The following is a 16,246-nucleotide window of genomic DNA, read 5'->3' as shown; positions in this document are numbered from 1 at the left end:
GTACAATGCTTAAAATGTTCAGTTCATTCTAAGGAACATGTAAGTGTTCTGTCTGAACACTGTCTGGAGGTCGATAACTTAGACTCCACTATGACTCCTAAATCCTTCCCATAAGGTGTACTCTCGATTTTCAGACCTTCCATTGTGTATTTGAACCTAACATTTTTGCTTCCTATGTGTAAAACTTTACATTTACTTCCATTAAATATCATCTGCCACAAATCTGCCCAAGCCTGTATGCTGTCCAAGTCCTTCTGTAATGATTTAATGGAATTCATATTATCTTCCTATCCACCTATCTTGCTATCATCTGAAAACTTAACCAGCTTGTTAGTTATATTCCTATCCAAATCATTTATAAATCTGCTTACTGTGTCTTAACGAATTCTACACCCTTGTACAAGCATCACCCTGAACTCCCACTTCTCTTATTTTAGTTTGATGCCCAACCTCTTATTTGGAACCTTATCAAATGCTTTCTGAAAGTTCAGATAAATAATATCATATGCTCCACTTTAATCATATCCATTTGTTGCTTCCTCATAGAATTACAGCATGTTAGTAAAACATGACCTCCGTCTTTTGAATCCATGCTGACTGTTTAGAAAAAATTCCTGTATTTGCCATGTGCTGCTCAATGTTATCCTTAATAATTCCTTCCATGAATCTTTCCGTGATGCAGGTTAAACTTTTTGGCTTGTAGTTAGTTGGATCTGCCTGGTCACCCTTTTTATATTCTTCTTCTTTTGGCTGCTCCCGTTAGGGGTTGCCACAGAGGATCATCTTCTTCCATATCTTTCTGTCCTCTGTATCTTGTTCTGTCACACCCATCACCTGCATGTCCTCTCTCACCACATCCATAAACCTTCGCTTAGGCCTTCCTCTTTTCCTCTTCCCAGGCAGCTCTATCCTTTGCATCCTTCTCCCAATATACCCAGCATCTCTCCTCTGCACATGTCCAAACCAATGCAATCTTGCCTCTCTGACTTTGTCTCCCAACCGTCCAACTTGAGCTGACCCTCCAATGTACTCATTTCTAATCCTATCCATCCTCGTCACACCCAGTGCAAATCTTAGCATCTTTAACTCTGCTACCTTCAGCTCTGTCTCCTGCTTTCTGGTCAGTGCCACCGTCTCCAACCCATATAACATAGTTGGTCTCACTACCGTCCTGTAGACCTTCCCTTTCACTCTTGCTGATACCCGTCTGTCACAAATTACTCCTGACACTCTTCTCCACCCATTCCACCCTGCCTGCACTCTCTTTTTCACCTCCCTTCCACAATCCCCATTACTCTGTACTGTTGATCCCAAGTATTTAAACTCATCCACCTTCGCCAACTCTACTCCTTGCATCCTCACCATTCCACTGACCTTCATCTCATTTACACACATGTATTCTGTCTTTTCCTACTGACCTTCATTCTTCTCCTCCCTAGAGCATATCTCCACCTCTCCAGGGTCTCCCCAACCTGCTCCCTACTATCGCTACAGATCACAATGTCATCAGCAAACATCATAGTCCATGGGGACTCCTGTCTAATCTCGTCTGTCAACCTGTCCATCACCATTGCAAATAGGAAAGGGCTCAGAGCTGATCCCTGATGTAATCCCACCTCCAACTTGAATGCATTCGTCATTCCTACCGCAGAGCTCACCACTGTCACACTTCCCTCGTACATATCCTGTACAACTCTTACGTACTTCTCTGCCACTCCCGACTTCCTCATACAATACTACAGCTTCTCTCGAGGCACCCTGTCATATGCTTTCTCCAGGTTCACAAAGACGCAATGCATCTCCTTCTTGCCTTCTCTAAACTTCTCCATCAACATCCTCAGAGCAACCATTGCATCTGTGGTGCTCTTTCTTGGCATGAAACCATACTGCTGCCCACTAATCATCACCTCACATCTTAACCTAGCTTCCACTACTCTTTCCCATAACTTCATGCTGTGGCTCATCAATTTTATTCCCCTGTAGTTACTGCAGTCCTGCACATTCCCCTTATTCTTAAATATCGGCACCAGTACACTTCTTCTCCACTCCTCAGGCATCCTCTCACTTTCCAAGATTCCATTAAACAATCTGGTTAAAAACTCCACTGCCATCTCTCCTAAACACCTCCATGCTTCTATAGGTATGTCATCAGGACCAACGGCCTTTTCATTTTTCATCCTGTTCATAGCTGTCCTTACTTTCTCCTTGCTAATCCATTGCACTTCCTGATTCACTATCTCCACATCATCCAACCTCTTCTCTCTCTCGTTCTCTTCATTCATCAGCCTCTCAAAGTACTCTTTCCATCTGCTCAACACACTCTCCTCGCTTGTGAGTATGTTTCCATCTTTATCCTTTATCACCCTAACCTGCTGCACATTTTTCCCAGCTTGGTCTCTGTTTAGCCAATCGGTACAGGTCCTTTTCTCCCTCCTTAGTGTCCAACCTCTCATACAACTCATCATTCGCCTTTTCTTTAGCCTTCGCTGCCTCTCTCTTCACCTTGTGCCTTATCTCCTTGTACTCTTGTTTACTTTCTGCATCTCTCTGACTATCCCACTTCTTCTTTGCCATCCTCTTCCTCTGTATACTCTCCTGTATTTCCTCATTCCACCACCAGGTTTCCTTTTCCTCTTTCCTCTTTCCAGATATCACACCAAGCACCCTTCTTGCTGTCACCCTTACTACATCTGCTGCAGTTTCCCAGCTGTCTGGTAATTCTTCACTACCACCCAGTGCCTGTCTCATCTCCTCCCTAAACTCAACCTTGCAGTTTTCCTTTTTCAACTTCCACCATTTGATCCTTAGCTCTGCCCTCACTCTCTTCCTTTTCTTGATCTCCAACGTCATCCTATAGACCACCATCCTATGCTGCTTAACTACACTTTCCCCTGCCACCACTTTGCAGTCTTCAATCTTCTTCAGGTCATCTCTTCTGCATAGAATGTAATCTACCTGTGTGCATCTTCCTCCACTCTTGTACGTAACCCTATGTTCCTCCCTGTTCTTAAAATACGTATTCACCACAGCCATGTCCATCCTTTTGGCAAAATCCACTATCCTCTGACCTTCTTCATTCCTCTCCTTGACACTATACCTACCCATCACCTCCTCGTCTCCACTGTTCCCTTCACCAACATGCCCGTTGAAATCCGCTCCAATCACCACTTTCTGTCCCTTGGGTACACTGTTCATCACTTCATCCAACTCACTCCAAAAATCTTCTTTCTCACCCATTGCACACCCAACTTGCGGTGCATATGCACTAAACATTGATCATCACACCCCCTATTTCCAGCTTCATAATCATTACTCTGCCTGACACTCTTTTCACCTCCAAAACACTCAACATACTGTTCCTTCAGAATAACTTCTACCCCATTTCTCCTCCCATCCACACCATGATAGAACAATTTGAATCCACCTCAAATCCACCTGGCCTTACTCCCCTTCCATTTAGTCTCTTGCACACACAATATATCAACCTTCCTCCTCTCCATCATACAGTATCTGCTAACTCTCTCCCCTTACTAGTCATACTGCCAACATTCAAAGTTCCTACCCTCAGTTCTGCTCTCTTTACTTTCCTCCTCTCTTCCTGCCTCCGGACACGTCTCCCCCCTCTTCTTCTCCTTCTCCTTCTTCGGCTTCAGAAAAATGCAAGTTTAGCACGTCCACTATTTTACTGTCTGTATCTTTTAATTCCCCTTTACTATATGTGTTGCACTTCACCTCCTCCTAGACTGTACTTTTACTACTAAAATACTGAAAGAATCTCTTAGGGTCATCTTTCACCTTATCAGCTATATTCCTCTCCAACTGTCTTTTAGCCTCCCTAATATCCTTCTTAATGGTTGCCGTCATGTTCTCATACACACTAAGATTCTCTTTTAGTCTTATTAGTCTTATACACCATATACAGCTGTTTTTTTTTCTTTGCAGCTTTTTATTACAGTACTGTTAGCAAGAGTGACTAATCATGAAAAAAAAATTATGAATTGGTTTGTGGTGCTTCAATCTGTTTTTTTTTCATTTTCTGAATTTATTTTTTTTGATTGTGCATGCCAAAGACACGCAAAAGCAAAGGTGGCTTTGCCTCTTTCAAAAGTCTAAGGCTTTTATTAAAAATACAGTGCAGTGTAGCCAGTTTAATCTAGATTTATTGTTATGTGTACACAGCACAATGAAACTCATGTTTCAGTTTACTGCTTTCCCTCTTGGCGTGCATTGTCTTCCTAGGCCACGTTAAATACAGAATGTAATATAGGGGGAGGTTCAGCCTGGGGTTGTCACACTCTACTCATGATGACCGCTGGAAGCAGACAAACAAGCAAGAAATGTATCCTTACCTTGAGAAAGTAGTACGTAGAATCTGTGATATTATTTCCAGTTTCTTTTTGTTATCTTAGGGATGCCTCATAAAGGTAAAAGGCATGCTTTCTTAAAATGTAATGTTTGCTGCTTGAAAGTGGATGTATGTAGTAAGTTTTAAGGCTTTTTGTTTCACCCTTCAACCTTGGCACTCTTCATTCTCATTGTTAACTGCAAGAAAAGACAATTTTTTTTTGTTTTTTTAAATTAAAAAAATGTTTCATGTTGGAACACAATTTCAACTGGAAAATTAATATATACCATGATTGTGAAGAAATAACTGACTTGAAAAATACTGAACTTATCCATTTAGAGAGCATGACAGTAGATTAAAAAGCCTAGGGATACTTTAGAGTGGTGCAAAAGGTGCTTTGTGCTTTAGACTGGTAGTCTAAACTGGGATGCCCATAGTGTTCAGGAAATATCACTTGGTTATAGTATGGTGCAAAAGCCTTAAGCCACTTAGAGGTCTCTGGGCAGTGTTTATTTGCTAATGAAAAAAAACTATTTAACATGAGAATAAGTTGAAATAAATTTAGATCAACTAAAGGTAAAAATAATTAAATGAGTTTTGGGGGCAAAAAAAAAATTGTTACTTTTGAGATAGCTAGAATAGCACAGATTTAACTCCCAAACCTCTCGTTCAGGCACCCCAGCTATTCTGTTTGTTTTTAATTTCCATCAACAGCATACCTGATTCAAATTGAAAAGGTGGTGATTAGCCCAAACAAGTGGGCTGGTGGTGCACTTTATGAAATACATAAGTGGATTAGTTGATACACAAATAATGGGGTGCCATTAGGAGAGGTTTAGAAATGACTAAGCTGACACACTTTGACAGACACAAAATCATAATTTTGTATCAACAAGGCTATAGTTAGTGAGCATTAGAGCACCAGATTGGATTTTTAAGAGATGGTCTTCAGAATGTCATAAATATGAAGAAAGTAGGCAAGTTGAAGGCAGAAAAAGCAGCGGAAGACCTAGAAGCCTGTCTACATCAAAGGAGCACTACCTAAGGGTCACTTCCTTAAAAGGCTGAGGAATGTCCAGTAATGCGCTTTCTCAGCATCCAGCACTAAAATACAAGCTTCAGCTCTATCGAGCATTCTTAAAGGAAAAAGAGTTGGTTGGCCTGGTGCAGCTAAGAAACCAACATGAAATAGAAGAGATGTTATTGTGTGAAATAACATAAAGCAGGGAGTAATAATCATTAGCAAAAGTCTTTTAGAGTACAAATTTTATGTTTTTGGTTTACGAAGATGCCAGTGCGTCAGAAGTAGAGTCAGCAAGGTGTACGATGATGCCTGTCTGCAGCCTTCTGTGAAGCATGGTAGCGGCTATGTTGGATGGTCCATTTCAGCCACCGGTAAAAGGATTTTGTCAAAATTGATGGAATAATGATTGCCTTGAAATGTAAATAGCTTTTGTTTTATCATGTTGTACATTGGGAAAAATTACCTATTGGCAAAACGTATTCTTTCTGCTTGACAATGATCACAAACGCTATGTAAACACAATTAGGACCTCGTTAAAAAGAATTACTTGTGAGTTTGAGAAGCATCCCTTCACCACTTGTGACTCTGATCAATCTGACTCTGTTGAGGGTCTGAAAATGTGCAAAAAATCTAATCAAAGACTACATTCACCTGGGTAACCATCATTTTCAGTTATTATCAAGGAAACATTACTAGTCACTATGAACTACTAGGTACACAAAAAACACAGTGTGAAACACCATATGATTCATTTGTTTTTTTTCTGATTTCTAAACTCTTCCATCCAACCTAAAATATTTTCATTTTATAAAGCCTTTAGCAGGAGTGCAACTGTACATGATTATTCATGTTATGTATTCTATGTTATTTTGTTACTGGCATTTACTTTGCTGTGTAACACCAAGAGAAATATTTAGCAGCTGTTTTGCATGTTCAAGTTAAGATGCATATGGCACCCTAATAGTATTAGATTGGTTACCTCAATATAATTGAAGCTATACGTGATCACGAGCATGGAAAAGAACAAAAAGAAGCCAAAATCAAAAGAAATGTATAAGCAAATCCTGCAAGACACCTGCATATCATAAGACTACTTGAAAAAATTACACAGCAGTGTACACAAGTAAATCGCTTTAGTATTGCATTCTAAAGATGGACACACGTTATTGACTTGCACTTTATAATCCTTTTTCATTATTGAAATTACCCATTAGTTAACATAATATTACGTAAGCAAAAGGCATAAAACATTTTCATCTGCAAGGAAAAGCAGTGCATTTTTTATATGAACAGGAAAAAAGCATGTTTAGCTCCTTTGAGTGCAGAAAACAGATCAATTAAACAGAGAAAACTTGGGAACAAGATATAGTGTATAGGGAAAGAGAGTTAGTAGTTTTATAATTTCTCTAATTAACGACAGTTACGGTTGTTATTACTCGTAGTTTTCCAAGCGCTCATGTTTGAAGTAGAAATCTAGATTGATTTTCATTGTTGAGCATTCAAGGTGGGTAAGTTTACAGAAGGATAATTTCCACTGAATCAAAGAAACAGGTACATTTCTTTCCAGTAGGAGGTGAAAATTCATTTTGCCTCAATTGTCCCGAAGAAGAATAGCAAATGTTGAAAGTTAAATAAAGACAAACAGGCAGGAGGCTATGAATGATCAGAAAATGTTAGAATGACATACATTCCCAGATCTAGTAAATTAATGTTCCTGAAATATTTAAGGTTCAAAGTTAACAGAAGGAGTCAGAAAAAGAGGCCTATGAGGAACCACTTACACAGAGTGGTATAGAGTCTGTGAACAGTGTGATACTGACAATGTTTATTGTGTAATTTGGATTTCTACAAGCTAAGGATTATTTTTGAGAATAGAATTTTAAGATGTCAGTATACAGTATGTATCTTCTGGTGCATATGCAACCAGATAGAGTTTAAAGCTAAAGTGTTGTAAGAGTCAAATTTGAGGGTTAAATGGAGAGAAGAGACTGTTTTAATAGAGGGTCGAAGGATCGAAAAAGTGCAAGAAGAGTGTGTTGAGAAGGACATATTGGGGGTCCATATGCTGTGAACACTATCCTCAACTTCAAATAGAAGTATAATAAGTAGTAGAATAAGTATAAGAGAGTATTTAGGCTTTAAGAAATGTGTGGATACCCAGCTCGTTTAACAAGTTGCTCAGGGAAGCTATACCCAGTCCATTCACTTTGGGTATGAGATGTGACTCCCACCAATTCTCAAGGCATTGCTGAAAAACATTGTAGAATTTCACTGAGGCCATAAATCTAAAATTATGAGATACCGCTCTCAAAGTGCTCAGCGCATAGGGAATAAGTGATCATGTGGAAGCAAGCAGAATTTAAATGGTGTTAAGGAGGGTGTGTGTAGGAGTCATGGGTGGACTACCCTTTTCCTAATAAGAAACCACAAGGTAGATTTTAAATCTGGGAATATACTATATGTGTTAGAGGAAGAGTTTAGGCATGATGCTAATGTTGTAAATTATGGAGGGTGATACCCCCAAATATACCTGTCTTGTATCAAAGCTGAGTATTAAGACAAGGTGTCTTACCTCCCTAAGAAATTCTGAGAGGGGGGAATAATCATGACCAGTAAGAGTAAAGGGGCTGAGGGCTAGAGTTGACTGAAAAAATGTATGCAGGAGAGAGTCTCATTTTTATTGAAGCAAATTGAGCATGAATAAATACAGAAGTTTGTCCATTGAGAAAGTTGGAATTTTATATTATAGCTTTATTGTAACTCGTCTGAATTTGTAATCTCTATCTGATTTATATATAAAGAAAAAAAAATTAGACACTGAAAAAGTGACAAATTAAAAACTGGCCTTGGGAACATCAGCTCCCAACCAAGTGCACAGGGGACTGACAATTCTAAAACTTGATGCCAGATGATCTGTGGATCCACATAGCAAATTGTTTAAATAAGACTAGATGAAAGAGGAATTTTTAAGGGAAAATCGATGGGATTTCCATCAAGAGACCTAAAATTGGCTTTGAAGCAAACCAAAATAACATCATCTGACAAACTGAAGGTAAGAGTAGAAAAGTTCATGAAAAGAAATATATGAAATATATGGGCTTTTAGAGGATTCAGACTGGACTTATAGACTGGAAATAGCGTAAGATTTTATTTAACCACTGGCAGATTTCATATGGAAACTTACATATAAGGAGGTGTCTGGCTTTAAGTTTAGAGGTAATAAACAAAAGTTATAAAACAGGAGGGAAGGGAAGAAGGAGGATATTGAGACACAGCTTACACTAAGGAGTGATCTGAGTTGGATCTGGAAAAGAAGGGAGAAAGAAGGACAAAACACCTGGACTTCAGTAACTAGAACATTGAGTCCAGAGTAATCATAAATGCTGCCACGTGTTTTAATACCTTGACCTGGAAAACAGATGCGTTTGCCAAGAATAGTTTAATTAGACAGGTTTTACCATCTCAATTGGTGTATCAGAGTAAATGCTAAATTATATAGTGTAATTCTAAATAAGGCAGTGTAATCATCCATTCAACTCCTCACAAATGAGAATGCAGTGTTTTAATGGTAAGGACTCTTGCCTTTCCAGAAAAAGGCAGAGAGAGAAAGAAATCTAACTTCTGATCAGTGTTTCATTTTGGTGGGGGGAAGGGAGTGAGCATGGCACTAACAAAACTGAATGTATGATAATCTTCATTTTGATAATTGCCAGTCTAGAAAAGGGAAAAAAGGAAAATTAGTAAAAGGATTTCTTGTCACTTTTAAATATCTTATAAGATCTTACAATCAGGACAAAGATCTTTACAATGTCCTGCAAGAAAGGGGAGATGTCGATGTCCAAGTATCTGAATGATCTAGCCCAAGGAATGCACAGTTCATAAACAGACATACTAAAATAACTAACCATGATAAGTGGCTACAGAATTCAGCTTGTTCATCATGCAAAAATATTCACATAGCATAGTTAGATAACTGACAAGTTTAAATGGGATAGCCTGGTAAGTGTGGAAGAAAATAACTAAAGGATAATTATACATAAAAAGAAATCCAATACTTGCATAGCATCACACCTGAAATAAGGCAATATTATACTTTAAGGCACATGAATTAGAGATAAAAAAAAATAGCTAATAGGACTTGACAGAAACTTGCGGGGTTATTAAATAGTATTTTAATGCTACCAGCCAGAAGGTCCTTCTTGATCAAGATAGTATTTACCTAACTGTTACCATGATATAGCGTGACTTTTAGTAAGTAAAAATCCACTACTAACAGCATAAAACCTTTGAACATTTATGTCAGGTTGTTTGAAGAAGACATGTGCAATGAATATACTGTATGATACATATATACATTTTCTTAATTTACTGTATGTTAAACTGCTTAAATTACTGAAATTTATCACGGATGCTCTCATTTGGACTTGTGCAGTATGTAGTTAATGAAAATGGAATACTGGTGGTTCTTTTTAATGGAAATCTGCATTGGAAAGGCGCTGTGCGATTTTGATGTATTAGACGATGTATTATTATTATTATTATTGAATAATTTTAAAATCCAGTAAATATGTTATTATTCTCAAAGACAATGTGATTAAAGAGAAAGAATGTTAAATTCTTCAATAGAATTGTAAACTATTTATTTATAGCAATTCTGAGTAGTGCCAGACAAGCGACACATCTTTGCCCAATGAAAAAGTGTATTTGTTTGCATTGGAATGTGCTCAGTTTGTTAGACTGACGCAAATATGAGGTACTGTTCAGATAATCCATACCTTTGTTGTAGTACAGTAAAAGCAATAGCTGTGATCAACAAATCACTATTAGATATAGGTAGATATGTCAAGAGATGTTTATCAAACAGCAATGTCATGAGGGAGATGCACAAAATAGTGCAATCAGTATTCCTGTCAGATTACTAAGAAGACGCATTATGCTTAGCAGATAATGAGAATACCCTAGGCAAGAAAGTAGGGCATGGTGATGATTTGTTGTGAGGAGAAGATAAATTTAAGGTTTGTGTAAAACTGAGTAAAACCTTTTTCAGTACTTTCAACCTGCTTCATGAAACATACTGTAATAGAAGAATCTCATGGACAAAATTGTTTTTATTAAAGAATATTCATTACGCTTTCTGAGTAGAGAAGCTACTACAAAATATTAATGTTGACTCACTGGTGCAAGAAGTCTGAGTGATTGTTACACAAAACACATTGTTCATCTGATACTATCAGTGTGTCATCTCTGTGATTCTTATTGCTTGTGTTCTTCTAAAAGGAGGATGTATTAATCTTGACAGACAACTTAAAATGCTGCTTGGTAAACACTGTGTTGACATACAGACATGAATACATTTGTTGATACCTTTACTGCTCATTGAAAAAGTACTGTAGGCTTCCTGAAGAGTGATTAAATGAAAAGCAGTTGTCCCATGTATACCTGCATGCCTTTGATATGTCATCTAGTAAAGCAAAGGAAGTGTGTTACTTACAAACATATTCTAAAATGGCCTGAGCACATTTGTTGCTACCCCTAGAACACATCACAAATATATAGATTAGTGTGCTATTCAAAATAGCTGTTTTTTCCCTAGTATCACACACGTCTCCATTTGTGCATTAAGCCTTTTTAAATGGAGAAAAACAGTCACCTTATTGTTTGGTATCATTGTGTGCCCCACACTGAACTTCAGCCAGAGAAAATAAAGGAGAGAATTTCTGAGGAGATCATAAAGAAAATTATAGACAAGCATGTTAAAGTCAAAGGCTACAGTATATGATGATCCCTAAGCAGCATAATGTTCCTGTGACAACAGTTGAAATTATTATTAAGAAGTTTAAGGTCCATGGGACTGTAGCCACCCTCGCTGGACGCAGCCACAAAAGGAAAATAGACCCCAGAATGGTCAGAAGGATAGTGAGAATGGCAGACAAAAAAAAAAAAACAAGGACGACTTCCAAATAGATATAAGCACTCCAAAGTCAAGGTCCATCAGTGTCTGATTGCACACTGTCACTTTTTGGGTGACAGTGGGCTCAATGGAAGAAGTCCCAAGAGGACTCCACTGTTGAAAGACAAATATAAAAATGCCAGACTGCAACTTGCTAAAATGGATATTGACAAGCCACAATGCTTCTGGGAGAATGTCCTTTTTACATGTGAGGCACAACGGAAGATGTTTGACAAGTCACATCAGCTAGATCTATGTCCATAGACAAAAAATTGAAACTTTCAAAGAAAAGTTATGTTTTGGGGCTGCTTTGCTGCATCTCTCATAGAGTGCCTTGAGTCTGTGCTGGCAACAACAAAGTCTCAAGACTATCAAGACATTAAGGAGTGAAACGTACTGCCTAGTGTTGAAAAGCTCTGTCTCAGTCGCAGGTCATGGATCGTTCAGCAGGATAATGACCCAAAACACACAGCTGAAAGTATCCAAGGATGGCTTGGAACAAAACATTGGACTATTCTGAAGTGGCCTTCTATGAGCCCTGATTTGAATCCTATTGAACATCTATGGAAATAATTGAAAGTCTGGAGAAGGCACTCTTTAAACCTGATGGAGTTGGAGCAGTTTGATCAGGAAAAGTGGGCCAAACTACCGGTGGACAGGTGCAGAAGTCTCCCTAAGAGCTAAAGGAATCACTTGTTTTCCGTGATTTCCTCAAGTTGTGTAGCAATATTAGTTTAAGGGTCCCATAATTTTTGGTAATTCCATTTTCCTTTGTGTTGTTATTTGAAATACTCTGTGGAATCAAAACTCTAAAGCACAGTTTTATTGTTGTTAAATATGGAATAAACAATGATGGTGCCAATTACTTGTATCAGTTTAAAGTTATTTCAAAGACATTTGTGTGTTCCTCTTTTTAATGAAAGTGTACCAACAAATTTGTCCACATCCAGGTCCATTCTTATTGTCATAGTTGTTATATTTTGTATCATGGAAAGTGGAGTCGATATTCTACAGTATCCTGTATATTTATAGTGTCTTATAAAAAAATTCACCCTTCTCACAAAGTTTCACAGACTGTTACTGCTTTTGAAGTTGAACTATAAAACTTTCAAAATTTACTTTGTTATAGAATATGTAGTGTCTCCCCCAAATTGATAAAACTAAGTAGTCCTTTTTCATGTGATATACAATTTCTATAACATGCCTAATTCCACATGTTATTTGTTTAGATTCTGCATTCTGTTGAACCAGAATGTGTTTGGCACAATTTTAAACTGGAATTCAGGCAGTCTTTTGTTTATGGGTCAAATTAGATTAGGGTCTTATTCAGTAAATAGATTCATTATAAAGGTTTTAGTTGGTCCTATTCAAAGGAGTGACATGTCATAGGAGTGACATAACAAAGGAGTGAAACCTCAGATATAAATTTCAAAGTAGTGTAACCATCCAACCAACCATCCAAGTGGTAGATGAGGCGACAATGATTTTTTGGTGAGCATACTTTCAGTTGTGTTCCTGCTCTCTGTTGAAGCAAGATAACAGATTATTGAAATAAAATTTTAATCATAATTTGTCACTCTATCGTTATGTCACTCCAATAAAATGTTACTCCTTTAATACAGTATTTATATCACTCCTTTATTATGTCACTCCTATGAAGTGTCACTCCTTAGATACAGACCCGTTTTAGTATACATTTTATTACACTGTACTGAATTTTTTATGCAATAATTCATCACATCGCTTGCACAATATTTAATTTTGCTTCATTTCCATGTTCTCAAGTCATTCCCCTACGTTTTTCCCAACTAAATTTAAACAAACAGAAAACTGAAGATACTGTAAATTCTTCTATACAGCTACACAAGAATAATCTTCCAGGATATCTCATAAAGAAATGCAAGGACGAGGGTCTATCAAAATGCATAAGACCTCCAATAAGACACTAAAAAAACACTGTCTAAAGTTGAAAAAAGTTCTGACATGATTTATTTTGATTTCAGCCTTTACATCAGCAAAAGCTGAAATCTCTAAAAGGAAGAGGATGTTTTTGATATCATTTGTAGCCTCTAGAAGAACCTCTACATACAGTGCAGTGCAAAATTTGAGTCCGTGTCACCACTAGAGTCGCTGTTGAATCACCATACTGTTCCTGAAGGTGAACAAGCAGCCTTTGAGATTCCTTACTCTAAATCCTCATAACAATTATATATACAATTCATATATTTCACTCACAGATTGGATTTTCTTCTGTTGTGTGTGCAACAAAAAACATAAAATACAAGCATTGATCTGAAACTGCGATTCCCTTTTTGTTTGATCCTTTCAAGTTTGATTCCAGTTCTGAACAGGAATGATTATGTTGCATATTTGAGACAAACTATTTTTTATATGTCTATTAATGTTTGATATCTGTTCTGCACCTTTAGCCTTTACCACAGATGACCAACACTAAATAAAAACTGAACGAAGGTTCATATGTTTACAGGGACATTATTGTCATGAGTACTCACATGTGCTAATCAACACACAACACTCCTTACTGAGCTACTGAGAGGTGTTTATGTTTAATTCTGTTTGATTGGGCTGTGGATGAAACTAGACAGATGTTACAGTAATGCGACCACATTTGAAGAAATATCTGGTAGCTTGGTTAGAGAAGGCTGCAGTTTACCTGTTGTACCAACCAATAATTAAAAACTAAAAAAATACTGTCCATCATTTGCACAGTGCTGCTTGTGTAAAATATTGTGATCAGATATAAATAAATAAGATTAAAAAAAAAAAAAACTACAAAGAATCGCATTAAAAAAAAAAAAGTAAAAAAGGTTGGTTTTTCAATCCACCAGTCTAGCTGCAGCCTACAAATATGTGTATTGAAATTTTTAAAGTGTTGTTTGTTTTGCGCCATATTGTTCATCTATAGGTAATTAAGTATGACATTTTTTTCACAGATCAACAAAAAAAAACTTTTACAGTATCTGCTTATAAAAATGTACCATTGGTGGGTGTAGTGGTATACTTTTTCCATGAAAATTAGACAGTTACTATTTTAAGTGGATAAATTACCTTGAAAATTACTGTTATTTAACTGAGAAACAGAAAAGTTCTATTTTTTTAATGTGTGAAATGTAGAATACATGTTGAATTTGTAAATTGTAGTATAATAATATGATTAAAATCCACTGTTAATTTATTGTTAGATAATAATAATAAAGAATAGCTGCAGTTAATGAAAGCTAGTCTACCATTAATTAAAAGAAAAGATCAGTATTACTCATTTTATATTGTTTGACCTTGGTATTTCTTTTTGCCAGCTGCAGAATTGCATGCTTTTAATATGTGGCAAATATATTTGCATTTTAGCTGACCATGTGAATTTTTTGTTTCTGTTTTTGTTAATTTATTTTATTTTTTTGTTTTACTTTGTCACCAGGGCTTTTCTGAGGATAAGTAAAAGGTAGGCTTCATTTCAGTGCTGTTTATTCTGTTCAATAGTTGTGGTCTTCTCCAGGGTTATAAAAGTAACCATAAAATAATGGTTAAATGGGAATGCTTAGCAAATTATTTATTTTTGATAGCCATTAAAATGAAAAATATCACTGAAATACAAATAGTTTATACGTCATACTTTAAAGAAATATTGTCACATCATAAGAAACATCCTTTTTATAACGCCGGACCTCTTTACACTGAAGGTCTCCATTTTTTCTTTGTGCTAGTCTTCTGCTCATCCCAACAGCATTATCATGGCATCTCCTGTATTTTGATTACAGAATGATTTTCTTCCTGCATTATTCTATGATAGTCTCCTCCCAAATTTCGTAACACTTGGCCATTACTTTTCTATATTCTTTGGTCTGACTTTAACATGTTCTTCCGTTGTTGATTTTTACTTTCTTGCTTTTATTTATGCCTTCCCCTTTGCAGTCCTTAATCTGCTGGTATTCTTTGTGAACTATATGTTGGAAAAAGTTCATTAAATTATTCCTCTATACTTCTGGCCTAATTTCAAATGATCTATTCTCCGGAAAAGTTCATAGATGAGAGACATGCTGTTGGCCTTAAGTGCTACCAAGTGTAATTTTGCATTTCACTGTGTTCATAATATTGGGCACCATGCTGGTCTAGTGTTCAGTGGTATGCCTCATATACTGTCTAGAGTGTTCTCTTGTTTACACAGGTTTTCTGTGGGTACTTAAATGCTCTATGACATCACAAAGACATGCATGTGAGATACACTGGTGATTCTAAACAGGCCTTTTTTGAGAGTTGTCCTGTGATAGACTACCATCCTCTTGAGTGTTCTGATGCTGCTGGATAGGTGTCTGATCCCAGTGAATTTTTAATGAAAACAATGGGCTCATGAAATTTATAAGTAGATGTGAAATACTGCCCCTCTCCAGCACCATGATTAGTAATTATTATTACCTTACCTTCATATTCACAACTGTTTTGTTAGGTTGCCATTCTTTATATGAATGGCTGATAAAATCTATAAATATTTTTCTTTTATAAAAAAAAAAAATTATTTATCGACTAAAAAGATCAAAACTGCATGCATTAGGATAAACATTCACACTCACTTTTCTCAATAAATGGTTTGCTGTTTTTTGATTAGTTATACTTGAAATTCAGTTCTGGAGCTTCATACCCCTTCATTGTGTTAAACTTGTAACACTGATCAACTTCTTCAGTGCATGCATGAGCTTCTAGTTTAAAGAAATGTTCATTTTATTGTACTGATGATTAATTTTTATATTCTACGTTTCATAAAGTACAAAAAACTTGAATAATTTAATGGCAAAAGCTAAATATCTAAACACTGATAATAAGGAAGGGTTCTATTAATAAGTGTAGCAGTAGTGAAGAAAAAACGGTAACGATGCAGTTATACATGACCTTGTTTTTAAAATTATAAAATGTT

At 36.6% G+C, this 16,246-nt stretch overlaps 1 protein-coding gene across 8 annotated transcripts in view; it reads left to right on the top strand.

Moving 5' to 3' along the window:
- Positions 1 to 16,246, top strand: part of cnksr2a (connector enhancer of kinase suppressor of Ras 2a) — a 676,696-nt gene that overhangs the window by 230,598 nt on the left and 429,852 nt on the right. For 4 of the 8 annotated variants that reach the window (XM_051926925.1, XM_051926924.1, XM_028799447.2 and 1 more), the window contains exon 4: positions 14,756 to 14,779. The exons of the other annotated variants lie outside the window; for them this stretch is intronic. In XM_051926925.1, the coding sequence (XP_051782885.1) occupies positions 14,756 to 14,779 (24 nt within the window). The remainder of the gene's footprint in view (positions 1 to 14,755; positions 14,780 to 16,246) is intronic. 8 annotated transcript variants of the gene reach the window in all.

This window comes from Erpetoichthys calabaricus, chromosome 4, assembly GCF_900747795.2.
Source record: "Erpetoichthys calabaricus chromosome 4, fErpCal1.3, whole genome shotgun sequence".
Lineage (NCBI taxonomy): Eukaryota > Metazoa > Chordata > Cladistia > Polypteriformes > Polypteridae > Erpetoichthys > Erpetoichthys calabaricus.
The sequence above is the reverse complement of the archived record's forward strand: the minus strand, read 5'-3'. Positions and strand labels throughout refer to the sequence as shown.